This window comes from Anguilla anguilla, chromosome 2 (assembly GCF_013347855.1).
Source record: "Anguilla anguilla isolate fAngAng1 chromosome 2, fAngAng1.pri, whole genome shotgun sequence".
Lineage (NCBI taxonomy): Eukaryota > Metazoa > Chordata > Actinopteri > Anguilliformes > Anguillidae > Anguilla > Anguilla anguilla.
This window is the reverse complement of record NC_049202.1, coordinates 52,482,167-52,500,468: the sequence shown is the minus strand read 5'-3', so window position 1 is coordinate 52,500,468 and position 18,302 is coordinate 52,482,167. Positions and strand designations below refer to the sequence as shown.

The 18,302-nt window shown below is 54.6% G+C and overlaps 1 protein-coding gene across 7 annotated transcripts in view; it reads left to right on the top strand.

The window, feature by feature from the left end:
* trrap (transformation/transcription domain-associated protein) overlaps positions 1–18,302 on the top strand; it is a 100,269-nt gene that overhangs the window by 14,012 nt on the left and 67,955 nt on the right. For 6 of the 7 annotated variants that reach the window (XM_035404681.1, XM_035404675.1, XM_035404676.1 and 3 more), the window contains exons 22-37: positions 4,474–4,625; positions 5,670–5,869; positions 6,362–6,579; positions 6,717–6,914; positions 7,007–7,267; positions 7,358–7,519; positions 7,737–7,833; positions 8,598–8,719; positions 9,258–9,428; positions 9,983–10,051; positions 12,821–12,841; positions 13,595–13,714; positions 14,039–14,158; positions 14,291–14,455; positions 14,920–15,101; positions 15,304–15,502. In XM_035404681.1, coding sequence (XP_035260572.1) covers positions 4,474–4,625; positions 5,670–5,869; positions 6,362–6,579; positions 6,717–6,914; positions 7,007–7,267; positions 7,358–7,519; positions 7,737–7,833; positions 8,598–8,719; positions 9,258–9,428; positions 9,983–10,051; positions 12,821–12,841; positions 13,595–13,714; positions 14,039–14,158; positions 14,291–14,455; positions 14,920–15,101; positions 15,304–15,502 — 2,457 coding nt within the window. The remainder of the gene's footprint in view (positions 1–4,473; positions 4,626–5,669; positions 5,870–6,361; positions 6,580–6,716; positions 6,915–7,006; positions 7,268–7,357; positions 7,520–7,736; positions 7,834–8,597; positions 8,720–9,257; positions 9,429–9,982; positions 10,052–12,820; positions 12,842–13,594; positions 13,715–14,038; positions 14,159–14,290; positions 14,456–14,919; positions 15,102–15,303; positions 15,503–18,302) is intronic. The other variant, XM_035404682.1, reaches the window with a different exon arrangement.

The window sequence follows — 18,302 nt, the reverse complement described above, 5'->3', positions numbered from 1 at the left end:
CCGCCCGCTCCCCGCCCGCGCTCTCGCGGGGGACCAGACGCCCGCCTCCGGCCGCGGGTCTTCCGCCAACACTCGGAGCCGCTTGGTTAGCCGCTGGCCCAGCAGAAGACGCTGTAAACGTGCATCATTTCCCATCATCAACCCTCAGCTCATTTCCTTCAGGTATTCCCCCCCCCCCCGCACCCCCCGATACGGACAGGAAGACGGATGCTTTTTTTTATACAGTCTCGTTAAGATTCGCTCTCCTCCAATCAGTCAGGTGTGACTGAAGCGTCCTCCGGTCCTGCCGGCGTGTAATACGTGTCCCCGTGTGCCGAGCTGATCAATTTCTCCGCGCTTCCCAGGGTTTCGCGGTTGCCCTGGAGACGCCGCCGCTGCGGCGCGCTATCGGTGGCATCTGGCTGGCTGTGCTTTCCCCGGGCGCTAACCGGCTGGAGCCAGCCAGGCAGGGCTCGCACAGCCCCCCTCACACCCTGACTGCCTCTCTGCTTCTCAGGCGGCGCTCGCCAGCACCATGCGATTGCACATTAAATAGAACATTTTCTGCTAAATTGAACCTTTTTATTGGCAGAAACCTTGTTCCTGGCTATATGTAGCACTTAGCGAAGGGCAGGACCGGTCCAATTTAAAATATTTAAACGTTTGAAAAAAAAAGAACACGATTTCGCCAAGACATTTCTCGTGAGTAGCCCGTATAAACTGGACCGGACAGTATAAACTGCATTTCCAATAATGTCAGGACAGTACAAGGCGGTGTCCCTGCGGAGGGAGCCGGATGACCTCTGCGCTAGAAGAACCGGCGCTCGTTCTCTTCAGCGTATCAGCTCGTCCACGTGTAATTACGGACACTGCCCCCGAGGCAGCGCCGCGGGGCGCTGGGACGTTACGCGGAGCTGAAAAAAACATTTGCTGAAGTGTCTTTTTGAGGTACAGGGAAGTCCATTAATTTCCCTCATTCCTCAGGTTTGGCGCGGTGTGTCCAGTTGGCCCCATCCATCAGCGGCGAGTGTGTGTCTGCAGCCACAGTTCATTTGCGCTCTCCCCCTCGCTCTCCACCCCGACAGCCCTCTCTCGCCTCGCGCTGATTAGTTCATTTTCTCCTCCTAAGTGTCTGGTGTCTTTCGCCTGTCTTTTCTTCATCATTTGGCACTTTTAAATGGCTCAGTGCTCGCTGGCTCTCACAAATTCGCTTTCCCCCAGTTAATTCCATCGCCTGGTACGGAGTTGGAACATAATGCACTGCAGTATGATGTGACTGGAGTTTCGTGGTTTGAAGTGTTTCACACGTGGAATGAAGAGTTTTCTTAATATGGTTTCAGATAAGAATTTATTTTTTTTTTGCTTTGTGACATTGAGCGGTGCCCCTTTGTGGATGAAGGAAATGCATTAATGTGGGGTGAAGATGATCACTCTGTACCATTAAGTATTAGCGATTAGCATAGAATGTGTTTCTGTGGATCTGAGCTCATGCTCGCCCGTGCCAGGAATCCCACGCCAGAACTGAGTCTCTAGAACCCGTCACTGTTGCAAATGTTCCCATTTTTTTGCTGTTTCCATTTGTTTCCATTCGCTACATGTATCACTATCTGACATCACTAATGTATATATGCATGAATTTTTTTTATACTTCTGTCGACTCTGCTAGAATTAACTATGGCAGGGCCAGCTTTTACCAACACATCCTGCTCATTCATTAATGTGCTTACAATCAAAGCCTGCTTCCCTTCTGTTAGTGACGTACAAACCGTTTTCTTCACTATGTAGATGTTGTATAAAGAGTCATTGCATGTCCTTCAAAGATGTAATGCGTTCCATTAAACATGCGTTTGCCAACTCGATCTTTGAGCTCTGTAGGGCTCGTTTTTATGAGCTCTGTTGGCTTGTCATTATGGAACTGCGCAACTGTCGCACTTGCATAACATTATGCAGATTTCTACTGAGTTTTGGCTTGGGTCTTAAAGCAGAAACGTGCCTAGTGCTCCTGGAAATCCTGGGCATTCTGATGCATCAACTCACAAAATTCACAGCTGCATGTGAATTTCAGACCGAGCAGCTAATTTTTTTTGCAATGGTAAAATTGCCACAGGTGCAGTTTTAACCACCCCCTGAAAGTCGTCTCGCTTGTAACGCTGACACATTTGCCTCGGTTGGCTGTGGCTAACTGTCGGGCATGTTTTAATTGGCTGCTCACTTACTGCCCATTTTTGTCAGTGGATGACAAATTCATTTATTCTTCAGGGCTGTTCCCGTACAAAACTGTGATCCATCTTGCAGGCTAGCGAACACTACGCTATCCAGCTAGCTGGAAGTGTGTGCGCTGCCCTCCCGTGGCTAAACCAAGCTCGTGACAGTCAAACTGCATCTTGGGTTACGTTTGCAGAGCAGTACTGTAAACCTGCCTGAACGGGTGTATTAAAGCTCTGACGTAGAATACTTACAAACTTTTTAAAAAAATGGGAGTCAGGCAGCTGCTTGGTTACAGCGCTAGTCTTGTGAGGAGTGCAGGAGGAGTGTTCCAAGGTCTTCTTCTGCAGGCCCAGGAGATGCGCCCTCCTCTCTGTGCGTTGTGTGTCCTCACCCAGAGGGCCGTTCCTCAGAAATCCCACCAACCCAATTACTGGCCCTCGCATCCAAAAAGCCACCGATACGGGCACTGTTGGAAATGTAGTTTGGGAAAGTAATTTCTGGTGCTGAAAGTGATATTAATGGTGGCTGTTTGTCTGGGTGTGAGCTGAATGCAGAAGCTGATCTGAGTCTAATGATGGGGTGCCTCTCGCTGCTGTCTGTCCAGCCCTGCTCTGCGCGCTTCTCCTCATAAATGCTGCCTCTGGCACGCCAGACCTCCATGACTGACTGATTGAAACTCTTTATTAATACTCCTTTTAGATTGAAAAATGGTTTCTTAATTGAGGACGTGTTTGTAACTCTTCTAGTGCGCTGCGAAGTGTATGTATTCTCCCCCTTGTACCCAAACCTCATCGCTAACCTTTGCAAAGTAATTAAACTTTCAGCTTTCATCTTTTCCGGCGAGTGCGGAGTCTGACCAACACGGTCTGATGATTTCAGAAATGCTTAAATCTGCTGCTCCCAAATGTGCCCTTGAATAAAATGTTCCAATTTAAATGCTTTAAAACTGAAATTTGCTGTACAACAGTTGCTTGACACTAAAAACTGGATTTTAGGCCTGGAATGTCAAAATCATGAGGCTACTGGGAGAATAAAATTATGTGGCAATCACACAAATGTGCTATTAATGAATAAATTGTTGAATTATACTTTTCTTCAATATATGCATTTCTGTCCGTTATTCATTCACTTTTGATTAGTCCTATTCATTTTATGCAGCCTATATATAGCTGTTTACATTTGTTTCAGTTCTGTTTTTCTTCTAATGTATATGGAAGTGTATGTGCAGTCGTATACGTGGAAGCACACGTAGGCTTATATTTATGCATTCCTCATTTTAATATGTTAGATGAAGTAAAGGGAATTGTTAATTGTTTGGTAATGTTGGTTATTCAGATATTTTAGCTTGTTTGCTATGGTAATACAAATGAATCTGCGGAAAATCTGTTTGTTTTTAAAGTAAGTACATGGTGCTTCAGTTTTTGTTGGTGTTTAGTAGTTAAAGGTAAACTATCAAGCAGCATTAACAAAAAACATTTGGAGAACTTTTGAGTTTTTTTGTTAAAAAAAGATGATTTATTTTCAATCCTTGGCATACAGAAAAGTGTTCTGTTTTTATTCAACATCGCTTATTTCATTTTTAGTTGCAAGTGTGTTTTATTGTAAAGTTTATGCTGACTGACAGGGGAGCTGGTTGAAACATTGTAGTTAAGTGAGTGGTGTGTAGTTGATTTAAAACATTCTTATTTTCCTGGTGATTAACATATAACCAGCCACAAGCATCTGTTGTAGGCCTTCAGTATTAGTTTTCCATTACAGAGATGATCCCCTGCCTATCCCCTTTGCATTTAACATTTTACCAGCTCATGGCTCATTTGTACTAATACGCTGAATGTGAACCTCAGTTACTAAATGTGTGCTGAATAAAAATGCATGTTTTTTATGCTGTAAATAGGATTCACCCATAGTGCTGATAGACAGCAGAAGCATCTAGCTCTTTTGTTATGAATGTCATTACTCTGGCAGAAGAAGGGTTTCATATAAAGTGGATGTCATTGAAATATAAGACCACATTTGGGCTTATTGGGTTTCATACAGAGTGCATGTCATGGAAATGTATGACTACTTCTGAGTAAATGGAATGAAATACCTGTTATTGCACTTCACGTCCTCGCCTTATGGAACGCATCCCCAGTGATGATTAGTATCGTACGTTGAGGGCGCTTGACAAAATGTGGAGGAAGAGCCGTACGTTAGCAAAATAAACGCTGTTGTTCGAGCGCGTGCTCTCCCAAACTCTGCCGGTGGTGCGGATCTGTTGTGAACCGGCAGCGCTGTGCGTTGCAGGCCATCGAGACGGCTCTGGACTGCCTGAAGAGCGCCAACACCGAGCCGTACTACCGCCGCCAGGCCTGGGAGGTGATCAAATGCTTCCTGGTGGCCATGACCAGCCTGGAGGACAACAAGCACGCCCTGTACCAGCTCCTGGCTCACCCCAAGTAAGGAAGCCGCCCCTGGCTCGGCTCTTTAAGGGGGATTTTGCGCGTCTGTGGTCTTCCCCCGCCTTTTTAAAAACGTTGATTCGAAAAAAAGTAGGTGCGGTCGCGTGCTCTTGGAACGCCCGTCCCGCCCCGCAAAGCGTCCGCCACTCGCCACACCGCGCTGTCCCACTCCAAACACCCTCCACCCTCCACCCGCCACCCCCCGTCCTCCTCTCCCCTCGTTCCCCAAACCCTGCGCCGGTTCATCGGCACTGTCTGGAGCATCGAGGGGGCTAATTACTCACAGACACTTACACTTACTGCAGGGAGGGTCACATTACCAGCATTGATCCCTCGGCGGGGGCTAATTGACTTTCCTCTGTCTGTTTATCCTGAGAACCTGCCGCTCACAGCCCCGCTGAGATAATGAAGTGTGTCAGTTATGATTTGAGTGTGTGGCCGCCTTTGTCAGATGTCTTGATTCATGATGTCCTTTCCCTTTCATCCCTGTGTTTTATTTTCTCTGGCGCCGGTCACCATCAAAAGGGCTTTCATGAGGCAGAATGCTTGCTTAATATTGCAAATGCCATTCTGCATAATGGAGCTCCATTCAAGTGGCAGCGCTATGAATTTGAATTGATCTGTCCCTCTCCTGGCTTTTTTTTCCCTTTCCTCTTCCCCTCCCTTGGCCGTCCTTTTAAATGGCGATAATGAGATGGAGCAATCTATCACAACTCTGGCCTGGCAGTTGACATTATAAAACGGAGGCTCAAGCACGGATAAAGTAGTTGCTCAATCATGTAGCCACCCTCAGCACGGGTAAATAAAGCTTCAGCGAACAAAATATCAGCCAAACGGAAAGCAAGCCTCCCGCCTGTTTGTTGAGGGGAGACATATTGAATTGCCAGTATTTTCCTTGTTCTTTTGCATTAGGGGAGAACAAGCAGAGACGAAGTAAAGGTGTTGTTTGCATGCTTTCAGTGGAGCGTTAGTGTTTGTACGTGCTGGTGTGACGGCAGCGGGGTGTGCCGGGTGGTAACCCTGTGGCGTGCTCTTCTCCAGCTTCACGGAGAAGTGGATCCCCAGCGTGATCATCTCGCACCGCTACAAAGCGCAGGACACGCCGGCGCGCCGCACCTTCGAGCAGGCGCTCACCGGGGCCTTCATGTCCGCCGTCATCAAGGACCTGCGGCCCAGCGCCCTGCCCTTCGTGGCCAGCCTCATCCGCCACTACACCATGGTGGCCGTGGCGCAGCAGTGCGGTAAGGGGCCCTCTCCCGGTGCGGTCTCACCGTACCCAGTCTCGCCGACCCAGTCTCACCCGACCCAGTCTCACCGTACCCAGTCTCACCGTACCCAGTCTCACCGATCCCAGTCTCACCGTACCCAGTCTCACCGTACCCAGTCTCACCGATCCCAGTCTCACCGTACCCAGTCTCACCGTACCCAGTCTCGCCGGTCCCCGTCTCGCCCGTCCCAGTCTCGGTTCCCCTGGTCTGTTCCAGCACCTCTACAGTAGCCCTTCATAGGTGTTTGTGTTGAGACCAGCTGTTGCACGTATTCTGCAGTCTGTTTTAGTTGAAGCACATAGGCACAGGGGCCTATTTAACACCTTAATTCCTCACACCCAGTACTGTTGGGACACCCAGCTGTCTCCACTGTTACCTTTGGCAAGCTGTGCGTGACGCTGATGTTCTGACTTTCCCATAATACTCACTGATGGTGCTGGTGCTCCCCCTCCCTCCCTCCCTCAGGCCCCTTCCTGTTGCCGTGCTACCAGCTGGGCAGCCAGCCCAGCACCGCCATGTTCCACAGCGAGGAGAACGGCTCCAAGGGCATGGACCCGCTGGTGCTGATCGACGCCATCGCCATCTGCATGGCCTACGAGGAGAAGGAGCTGTGCAAGATCGGCGAGGTGGCCCTGGCCGTCATCTTCGACGTGGCGAGCATCATCCTGGGCTCCAAGGAGCGGGTGAGGCGTAACAGCCCTGCACGTTTGGCTGGGAGACCCCTGAGCGAATCTCGTCTTCACACAGGCAGGAGAGAAAAGCTGTCTGTTTCTGTGGTGTTGCGTAGAGATGTTTTACGGCCTTTCATCCTGCCTCACAGGCCTGTCAGCTGCCGCTCTTCTCCTACATCGTGGAGCGCCTGTGCGCCTGCTGCTACGAGCAGGCCTGGTACGCCAAGCTGGGCGGCGTGGTGTCCATCAAGTTCCTCATGGAGAGGCTGCCGCTCATCTGGGTGCTGCAGAACCAGCTGACCTTCCTCAAGGCCCTGCTCTTCGTGATGATGGACCTGACCGGCGAGGTGGGGGCCCGGCCGACGCGCGGCTTCGCGTGCGTCTTTGTGTCTTTCTGCCCGTCTCTGTGCCCGAGCTCTGAGCGCCCTCCTCTGCCCAGGTGTCCAACGGAGCGGTGGCCATGGCCAAGACCACGCTGGAGCAGCTCCTGGTGCGCTGCGCCACGCCCCTGAAGGACGAGGAGAAGACGGAGGAGCTGCTGGCCGCCCAGGACAAGTCCTTCCACATGGTCACCCACGACCTGGTGCGCGAGGTCACCTCCCCCAACTCCACCGTGCGCAAGCAGGCCATGCACTCCCTGCAGGTGCTGGCGCAGGTCACGGGCAAGAGCGTCACCATCATCATGGAGCCCCACAAGGAGGTGGGCGTGCGCTCGCGGACCGTGCCTCGTTATTATGTGGCCCTTCCCGTGCCGTGTTTTTGGGTTTTAACCGCCGGTCTTGTCCCTCAGGTGCTGCAGGACATGGTGCCGCCCAAGAAGCACCTCCTCCGCCACCAGCCCGCCAACGCTCAGATCGGACTGATGGAGGGCAACACCTTCTGCACCACCCTGCAGCCGCGGCTCTTCACCATGGACCTCAACGTCATGGAGCACAAAGTCTTCTACACGGAGGTGGGCGAGCGCTCAGTCACTCCCTCAGTGTAGTGCCCGCATGTTTTAATAATGTCAGTGCTCACAGATGGGCTGAGGTGTGTGTGGTTTCACATGAGCTCAGTCCCGTGGACATCCTGTGTGGCTCTTGGGGAGAAGCTGCCCAGGTGTCACACTGAGTCTGGTATCACGCTGCTGGTCTGTATGCAGCTGACTGTAGCAGGATGTCTTTCCCCAGCTGCTGAACCTGTGTGAGGCAGAGGACGCTGCCCTGATGAAGCTGCCCTGCTACAAGAGCCTGCCCTCGCTGGTGCCCCTGCGCATCGCCGCTCTCAGTGAGTGCAGGACTGGGAGCGCCCCCTGCTGGAGGCCTTTGAGCCCCTATTAAAAAAAAAAAAAAAAAAAAAAAAAAAAGAAGTGGTTTATATATGTGTATATTTAAAACATGATGCCTGTATAGTAGTTTATATACACCAAGTGAGTGGATATTTGTGTACCGAAATTGTGAATTTTTAGTTGCGCGTTGCGGTAAACCTTAGCATAGTGTACCAGGTTGGAGCATCTTCCCACAATTCCGAACCCGTGAGTATTTTCTCGTGTAACCATAGCAACATACAGAATAGGCACTGACAACTTGAAGCTGAGGACAGATAATGAAAATGCCACTATTTGCTTACGCGAGGGGCCAGAAGGGCTGTGTGAAGTGAAGGTAATTTGCATTTCATTGAATTACTGGGATGGAAATGAACAAGGGGAAAGTACTTGTTCAGTTAGCTACATTGAAAGAGGCAGAAAAATACTTGCTCTTCATGTAAAATGAATATGGATATTTGTTGTAATCTGGTTGTGCCTGCTCCATTCTGTTTTTTGTACAGTAGTAATTTTAACAATGAATTTTCCGATAAGTGTGTTATGTCCATATTAATTTATTTTAGGCGTTTCAAATTTGCTTCCAAAGAATTGTGCCCAGGCTACCGCGTTCAGTGACGTGCCTGCCTGAGGAGACCGCGGGGGAGGAAATTAGGCTGTTTTTCCCTTCTGCACAGTAATCCCCTCCCCTGCTCTGAAGCGCTCTCCTGTCCCGTTCCCCCTCGTGTAGATGCGCTGGCTGCCTGCAATTACCTGCCCCAGTCCAGGGAGAAGATCATCGCCGCACTCTTCAAGGCCCTCAATTCCACCAACAGCGAGCTGCAGGAGGCCGGGGAGGCCTGCATGCGAAAGGTCAGCCCCCCCCAGCCGAGCCCGCTTCCTGCTTCCTGAGCGCTGCCCCCGCCCCGCCCCCCCGTCCCCGCGCCACCCCTCCCCTCTCCCTCTCCCTCTCCCTCGGTCTCTGCCCTGCTTCTGCTAATGAGTTCTGCCAGGGAAAATCAATACAGGATGGAGCGAAGCACAGAGCGGCTGAAAGTAAAATGAATGTGGCCATAATACATCATTCCTCTCTGTAAAATGTGCACAGGGCTTATTGGAGTGGCCTTTCTCCTCCTAATGGAGACACACTGTATTTGTTAGCTTTTTGGCTGTGAGGTTGATGCGACCCTGGCTTAAATGCAGAGAGAAAATTGTGTGGTTGGGAAAAAAAAAAAGGAATTAGCATATAAGCCAGGGAATACGAAAATTCTTCATTTGCCCCCTGAAAATGTCGAAAAGTCTGCTGACTAAAGTCCTATGAATCTTTGTGTGTGTGTGTGTGTGTGTGTGTGTGTGTGTGTGTGTGTGTGTATGTGTCTCTGTCTCTTTTGTGTGCTCGTGTGCATTGCAGTTCCTGGAGGGCGCGACCATCGAAGTGGATCAGATACACACGCACATGCGCCCCCTGCTGATGATGCTGGGCGATTACCGCAGCCTGACCCTCAACGTGGTCAACCGCCTCACGTCCGTCACCCGCCTCTTCCCCAATTCCTTCAACGACAAGTTCTGTGACCAGATGATGGTGAGTCGCGCGCGGCTGCCTGGTCTGGCGGAGGCAGCGCAGCTACGCTGCCGTCACGCTTCGCGCTCCTTCGGCCCCTTCCTGAGCCGCTGCCTCTGCAGCCCAGCGCTTTCACTCCCTCTCTGAGCCCTGCCAGACACGCAAACGGGGATCTGAGCATGCATCCGCTCTGCTCTCGTAGAAAGCACAGGTGGTAAATCTTAAGCCGTGCGGTTTCACGGTAGCCATAACCTTGAAACATCAATACTTTGAGTTCGTAGCGCTGAAGGTATTGGCGTTAAAGCCGTTCAGACGTTAAGGCTGAGAGTCAGAATGGCCTTAACCCGTCTCTTCCGTTTTCTCCTCTCTCTCTCTCTCTCTCTCTCTCTCTCTCTCTCTCTCTCTCTCTCTCTCTCTCTCTCTCTCTCTCTCTCTCTCTCTCTCTCTCTCTCTCTCTCTCTCTCTCTCTCTCTCTCTCTCTCTCTCTCTCTCTCTCTCTCTCTCTCTCTCTCTCTCTCTCTCTCTCTCTCTCTCTCTCTCTCTCTCTCTCTCTCTCTGGTCTCCCCCGTGTGCAGCAACACCTGCGGAAGTGGATGGAGGTGGTGGTGATCACTCACAAAGGCGGCCAGCGCAGCGATGGCAGCGTAAGTGTGGGCCGTGGGGGGCGTGGGGGCAGGGGGGGGGGATGGTGTGGGACCGGCGAAATGAACACGAGCGGCGGCGGGCGGAAACGGAGCCGGCAGCTCAGCTCAGCGATGAGGTCAGAAGTGCAGACGCGCGCGGCGCCCCCGCTTAGACCGGGCCTGTCAGAGAGAGGCCTCGTCACAGGACGAGAGGAGCCCGCCGCGGGGCTGACGTGGGCGGGGCCCGCTCCTGCGCCTCCTCTACGCGGCCCTAACGAGAGGAGAGGAGGGCGCACTCGGGGTGGCGGCCGCTTCCAGGACACCTCCGCTCGTTAACGAGCGGGAACTAAACCGGGCCGGGGGGGGGGCGGTGGGGGGCTGCTGAACCAGCACCTGTCCCCCCCCTCAGCCCAAACAGGCCTCCTCAGAAGTGAAGCGCGGGAGGGCCGTATTACAGTGGGTGATTAATTAGGCTCCGGGCTCCTGGGGGCCCGTTCCTGTAATGAGCCCTGTGCGCCGGGTCCTTGTTATCTCCCGGACAGATAACCTTGCCAAGTCAAAAAAAAAAAAAGAGTAAAGTAAAGGTGAGGGAAAGGCTTCACATTTCCACCGCTCGAAAAAAAATAGTGTTAATTCTTCCTCTCTCTTTCTCCTTCCCCTTTCCTGCATTGTAATTAGATGCAAATTGGCACTGGTCCTCTCCCTTTTAACATTCTCTTTATGCTGACAGTGTGACTGCAGATTAGGGCCACAGTGAAGCGGCAGCAAACAGGAGTCGGGTGTGCGGTGGTGTGGGGGTGTGGGGGGGGGGGGGGGGGGTTGGGCGCGTGCCTAAAACACGAGAGGCGTGTGTGAGAGTGGGAGAGGCGTGTGTGAGAGTGGGAGAGGCGTGTGTGAGAGTGGGAGAGGCGTGTGTGAGAGTGGGAGAGGCGCGTGTGAGAGTGGGAGAGGCGCGTGTGAGAGTGGGAGAGGCGCGTGTGAGAGTGGGAGAGGCGTGTGTGAGAGTGGGAGAGGCGTGTGTGAGAGTGGGAGAGGCGTGTGTGAGAGCGGGAGAGGCGTGTGTGAGTGGGAGAGGCGCGGGTGAGAGTGGGAGAGGCGCAGGTGAGAGTGGGAGAGGCGTGTGTGAGAGTGGGAGAGGCGCAGGTGAGAGTGGGAGAGGCGTGTGTGAGAGTGGGAGAGGCGTGTGTGAGAGTGGGAGAGGCGTGTGTGAGAGCGGGAGAGGCGTGTGTGAGTGGGAGAGGCGCGGGTGAGAGTGGGAGAGGCGCAGGTGAGAGTGGGAGAGGCGTGTGTGAGAGTGGGAGAGGCGCAGGTGAGAGTGGGAGAGGCGTGTGTGAGAGTGGGAGAGGCGTGTGTGAGAGTGGGAGAGGCGTGTGTGAGAGCGGGAGAGGCGTGTGTGAGTGGGAGAGGCGCGGGTGAGAGTGGGAGAGGCGTGTGTGAGAGTGGGAGAGGCGCAGGTGAGAGTGGGAGAGGCGTGTGTGAGAGTGGGAGAGGCGTGTGTGAGAGTGGGAGAGGCGCGTGTGAGAGTGGGAGAGGCGCGTGTGAGAGTGGGAGAGGCGTGTGTGAGAGTGGGAGAGGCGCAGGTGAGAGTGGGAGAGGCGTGTGTGAGAGTGGGAGAGGCGTGTGTGAGAGTGGGAGAGGCGTGTGTGAGAGTGGGAGAGGCGTGTGTGAGAGTGGGAGAGGCGTGTGTGAGAGTGGGAGAGCCGTGTGTGAGAGTGGGAGAGGCGTGTGTGAGAGTGGGAGAGGCGTGTGGGAGAGGCGTGTGTGAGAGTGGGAGAGGCGTGTGTGAGAGTGGGAGAGGCGCGTGTGAGAGTGGGAGAGGCGTGTGTGAGAGTGGGAGAGGCGCGTGTGAGAGTGGGAGAGGCGTGTGTGAGAGTGGGAGAGGCGTGTGTGAGAGGCGTGTGTGAGAGTGGGAGAGGCGTGTGTGAGAGTGGGAGAGGCGCGTGTGAGAGTGGGAGAGGCGTGTGTGAGAGTGGGAGAGGCGCGTGTGAGAGTGGGAGAGGCGTGTGTGAGAGGCGTGTGTGAGAGTGGGAGAGGCGTGTGTGAGAGTGGGAGAGGCGCGTGTGAGAGTGGGAGAGGCGTGTGTGAGAGTGGGAGAGGCGCGTGTGAGAGTGGGAGAGGCGTGTGAGAGTGGGAGAGGCGCAGGTGAGAGTGGGAGAGGCGTGTGTGAGAGTGGGAGAGGCGCGTGTGAGAGTGAGAGAGGCGCAGGTGAGAGTGGGAGAGGCGCAGGTGAGAGTGGGAGTTGCTCGAGCGCAGCCCAGCCGAAGGGTTAAAGCAGGCGAGCGATGGGGCGTGGCGGAGCTGGGCCTGTAATGATAATGGATATTTCTCTGTTTCTCACATGAGAAACGAGCTGTGGGTGGATCAAACAGAGCATCTGTTAAAGATAATGAAAGAGCAGCCCAGCACCACGGACCCTTTGATACAGCGGAGATCTGATGTGGGGGAAAGTAAACAGCGGAGCGGGATTCCTCTGCTAAGGCAGAACGGTGCTCTGTGACCTCGGGGTGGGGGTGGGGGTGGGGTGGGGGTGGGTGGTTGCTAGTTTTCTCTTTCTAAGTTCTGTGATGATGGGCAGAATTTCCCGTGGGTGGCTGAGGGATCACGAGCATTATTCATATGCTTATTTTATTTTTTGAGCCCGCACCTTTTGGTTTCTTGACTCAGTGCTGTCCTTTCTTGAATGATGGGTGATTTGTTTCTTCCTGTTTTTTCACACCTTCATGGCCCCCCCCCCCCCCCCATCACACTGCTTCCTATTGATCCTTTCTGTTGTCTCCTATTCTGGCACAGCCTGCCTTGGAGGGCGTCGAGGTGAGATTGGGTCTAGCCGGGCCTCCCTGTGCACTCCTGGTGCTCACTTGCTGTGGTTGTGGTTTAATCTCTGTCGTGGTTTAACCTGTGTGTGTTTGTGATGTTTGTGTGTGTGTGAATTAAATACTCAGGCATTGGCCGTCTGAAGCCTTCTAATGGCGCTACCTCGGTCTGTGATGAACTCCTCAGTGTCATTTAACCCATTTAACGCAGGAAAACTTTTTAATGAGCCAATTGCAAGCAGCCAGCCTTGTGGAGTTCACTGGAAGGGAATGTCCAGGGCGGCCTAATTGGGCCGACCATTGTTCTTGAAGCAGTCTTAAAACTTTGAGCAGTTTGAAGCAACACCCAAATAAAACTGCTCACACAAGATGGTAATTGGTGTTGCGCCCAGAGAGAGGTTTGTTCTGCCTCAGATGGCCTTGTGACAGTTTTAATATTTGTGCCTGAGTTGCAGCCCTGTCATTGTGCCTGCCCTTGCTCCAGCTCCCGACTTATATCCAGTTTGCGACTCCTCCAATTTGTCCTTGAGCGTGTTGTCTTTGAAGATGGCGTCTGTGTTTTACTGTGGTGCTGTGATAGGCAGCCGTAGGCTTCAGCCGCCGGTGTCGGCCTGGCTTTTCTGAGGATAATCGGCGACAGCGTTTTCTCCAGGCAGGCCCTGTCCCCAGTGGGGCTGAGAGGGTCGGTGCTCACCCCCCCCCGCTGCTCCACTGCGACTCACTGTGCTGTCCTTATCGGCTCCCTCAACAGGAGATGAAGATCTGCTCCGCCATCATCAACCTCTTCCACCTGATCCCGGCCGCGCCGCAGACGCTGGTCAAGCCCCTGCTGGAGGTGGTGATGAAGACGGAGCGCGCCATGCTCATCGAGGTAGCCCGTGTTCCCGAGCTCCGCACGCTGGCGCTAGGCCCTGAGTCCAGTGGCACGGGGCCGATGTCGCCGCAGAGGTGGATGGTGTTCGGCTGCACCGGTGTCTGATGCGGCTTCATCGGTGCAGCGCCAAGCGTTGTTTATCTTAACAGCAGCCCTGCTGTCAGCGGCTTCAGTTTGAGAGAGGCCTGCTGGGCGAGTGCCCCCGCTCCCCCCTGCCCCCGCGCCCCCACACCCCTGTGCCCCCTCGCCCCCTCGCCCCCGCACCCCCGTGCCCCGCGCCCGTCAGTCTGACGGCGGCTCTCTGCTCTGCGTGCCCCGCAGGCTGGCAGCCCCTTCCGGGAGCCTCTCATCAAGTTCCTGACGCGCCACCCGTCCCAGACCGTGGAGCTCTTCATGATGGAGGCCACCCTGAACGACCCGCAGTGGAGCCGCATGTTCATGGTGAAGCCCTTCCGTCCGGACCAGTCCGTGCCAGTGCTGTCCGAAGCCGTTTACTGTCCTCGTTCTGTTCTCAGTGACGGTGTGTGCTGATGTTTTTCTGTCTGTGCCCTCTACCCCTGCCTTTTCAAACAGAGTTTCCTGAAGCATAAAGACGCCAAGCCTCTCAGGGACGTCCTGGCGTCGAACCCCAGCCGGTTCGTGCCCCTGCTGGTGCCCGCGGGCCCCGCGGCGACCGCCCGGCCCGGCTCCCCCTCCACCAGCACGGCGCGGCTGGACCTGCAGTTCCAGGCCATAAAGGTGAGGGGCGGCAGGAGGGAGGCAGCTGCCACAACTGACGGGGGCTCCTAATTTGGAGGAAGAACAGCTGTTCTGCCCACTGCATGTTCCTCCTCTTGGTGAAATCCATCTGCCGTGGGATTTAGGAAGTTAAATGAATTGTGAAGTTGCTAAATTTGTTTACTTTGTGGCGGTGTTCAGACTGATGCCTGCCATGGTTCGAAACGCTTGACTGTTCTCCTTCCCTGTGCATGTTCTTTGATGTGGTGGATGAATGTTAGTGAGATAAGGTGGGTGAGATAGTGAGACAGAAGCCTCCCGCTCCAGCCTGTCGCAGGCCACACCTCCTGTCTGACCAGTCGCAGGCCAGGCCTCCTGTCTGACCTGTCGCAGGCCACGCCTCCTGTCTGACCTCTCGCAGGCCACGCCTCCTGTCTGACCAGTCGCAGACCACGCCTCCTGTCTGACCTGTCTCCTCCCCTCAGATCATCAGCATCATTGTGAAGAACGACGAGGGCTGGCTGGCAGGGCAGCATTCTCTGGTCAGCCAGCTCCGACGCGTCTGGGTCAGCGAGGCCTTCCAGGAGCGCCACCGCAAAGACAACATGGCCGCCACCAACTGGAAGGAGCCCAAACTGCTGGCCTACTGCCTGCTCAGCTACTGCAAGTACGGCAGCCGCGAGCTCTCGCGCGCACACTGAGGCGGAGTCACATGATGTGCAAATACAGACGCACACGAGCGTGCGGATGCACTGCAGATAAACACACTCGGAAAGCGTAGTTGTTTGTACTGCCGCTGTGACCTGAATAGAAAAGTCTCCAAACTAAAACAGCGGGAAGTTGCAGCTTTTATCTTCTTTTCCTTGCAGGCGTAACTACTCTGAGATCGAGCTGCTGTTCCAGCTGCTTCGCGCCTTCACCGGGCGCTTCCTGTGCAACATGACCTTTCTGAAGGAGTACATGGAGGAGGAGATCCCCAAGAACTACAGCATCGCTCACAAAAGAGCGCTCTTCTTCCGCTTCGTGGAGTTCAGTGACCCCCACTTCAACGACGAGCTCAAGGCCAAGGTGACGTCGCCTGCCTTTCCTCTTCACAAGAACCTTACGCTTTCTTTGTTTGCCAGGTTTTACTGAGTTACTCTAGTTTTCATATCAGTGTTGCTTGCACTCACATATTGAAGGTTTTACCTTCTAAGCACCAAATGGCACCAGCAGAGAACTGAATCTGACGGATACTCGATAAGATTTATGCGTCCTCATTGCAGCGTTATGCTAGGCTCCAGAACTGGACGTCATCCAGCGTTTATATTGCCAACACCGATTTTTCTCATGTGCAGTGGTTGGGGGAGGGGGGCGGGGAAGCCTTTTTTAAAAAAATTGATTGGCTGCCTGTCAAACGAAGCGGTGCTATTATGCGGGCCTCCGAGGGGCGTTCGGCTCGGGGGGAAGGTGACGTCGCCCGTGCCGCGGCCCCCTCGCCCGCCCCCTGAACGTCTTTGAAAGTTCACACGCGCTCTTTGACACGGACGACTGCAGCTCTGCCACGAGCAGCATTACGAGCAGGCGTCCTGTTTTTAATTAAGGAAGGGGCACGGCCCGCTCCTGCAGCCGCGCGCCGTCGCGCCCCTCCGGAGACGGGCCCCTGGAGGACCCCGCTGAATATGCATGGCTCCTCCGCTGCAGGCCGGCCTCGCACACTCCGCTGAGCCCTCAGAGGCAGCCTCACACACTCCGCTGAGCCCTCAGAGGCAGCCTCACACACTCCGCTGAGCCCTCAGAGGCAGCCTCACACACTCCGCTGAGCCCTCAGAGGCAGCCTCACACACTGCGCTGAGCTCTCAGAGGCAGCCTCACACACTCCGCTGAGCGCTCAGAGGCAGCCTCACACACTCCGCTGAGCCCTCAGAGGCAGCCTCACACACTCCGCTGAGCCCTCAGAGGCAGCCTCACACACTCCGCTGAGCCCTCAGAGGCAGCCTCACACACTCCGCTGAGCCCTCAGAGGCAGCCTCACACACTCCGCTGAGCCCTCAGAGGCAGCGCGCTGGCAGAGCTGAGCTGAGCCCTCAGAGGCAGCGCTGGCAGAGCGCGCGGGGGCCGGCGTCGCAGGCGCGCTTATAAATATGACTCTGCCGCGGCGCGGGAGAGCGGACTCTTAACGAGGCTGAGTCTCGGGGCCGTCGGCTGTGAAGGGCTGACAGCCCCGCCCCGTAATCGCCCGGCTCGGCTTTTTATTTAAAACCAGTTTCGGCTTCCCAGAAACTTTCCAGGGTTTCCCGTTTAACAAACGGTGGAGACGAAAGGAAAGTGCACGTAAAGATTTGTTTGGCGAGCTTACTTTAAGCGCTTTGAAAGTCGAGTGGAATTTGAGCCGTGCGATCGGAGGCTTCTCCCTTAAACACATTCCCCGGCGCGGCGGTGTTTATGCAGTTATTTCGCTGGGTAATTGTTTTCCGCTGGCGAGGAGCAGATGCCTACGCCGTGAGTGTCGCTTCCGCTGACATTTAAATAATTGACTAAACAATTTCCCTGAAAATGCCACGCCGGAGGGAGGGGCCGAGAACAGGAGCCGGGGCGAGACCGAGCGTTTGACTCAGCTCCCGCGGCTCCACAGCGCGCTCCCGCAGCTCCTCCCCCCTCCTGTCCGTCAGCGCCCCCCCCCCAGCTCCTCCCCCCTCCTGTCCGTCAGCGCCCCCCCCCCCAGCTCCTCCCCCCTCCTGTCCGTCAGCGCCCCCCCCCCAGCTCCTCCCCCCTCCTGTCCGTCAGCGCCCCCCCCCCCAGCTCCTCCCCCCTCCTGTCCGTCAGCGCCCCCCCCTCCCCCCCCAGAGAGCTTCTGATGTCTTTGTCCCGGCCTGTAACGAGCTGGCTGGCGCGGAGGGGCGGAGCGTGGAGGGGCGGAGCCCGGGCCTTTCTGCGGCGCGCGGCCCTGGGTCTGGGCTATGTGAATTCTAATGACCTTTTCGGCGATGGGCAGTCTTCGGCTGTAATGAATGGAGCTGATGTGTTTCCAGGCCCACGTTTCTCATGCTAATGGATGGCTGAGGCCCTCGTTAGCCCGGCGGGTAATGGAGGCACATCTGGAGCGAGCGCTAAGCTGACCCGCGGGGCTCCGAGCGCTCGCTGTATTTACACTGCGGATCAGTGTCGGGCTCGCCAGCGCGGCCCAGAGTTCCCGCGCTGCGTTCGCGGCGTGGGTCGCCGTCTGATTGGCCTGCAGGGCTGACCGTGCGTGTAGAGCGGGGCACTGTAAAACATCCTCCACCTCTCAGACGCTCCAGCCCATCGGCAGTGACGCCGAACACGGGAAGGGTTCTCAGAGAACTTTCGCATTAGCATGCGAAACCGAGCTGGCGGAGTTCCAGGTCCTGTGGTCTCCTGTCACTCAGGCTTCTACACAGCAGTCGGCGAAGGCCGGAGGGAGACGCCCGTCATCTAATGACATTCAAGCAACGCGCCACAGTCTCTGCAGCCATATCTCTGTGATTCATATCAGAGAGCTGCAGAGTCAACAGGGATGGATAAGTCAATAGAGGCGCTGTAATAGTTATAGTTCTAATGGAAGTAGGGTAAATGTATATGAATGTTAAGATATAGCCTATTTACCATTTAATATGCGACACATTACTTTACAGCTTTAAAAAGAAGAGTTCAGCACTAAAAATTATTCTTGATTTGGTAGCTACACTCCCACTTCAATCAAGAGTAATTGGCTTGCTAGCCATGTGACATGCTGTGCAGAGTGTCTCTCAACAGAAACTGATTTTATAGGCTAAGTGATAAGCCGGAGGAAAGATATGGTCTGTGATGAGACCGGTCCCTGCTGCTCATTAACATGGGTGCTGTGTTTTTCTCTCCTCTCGTATTTCTA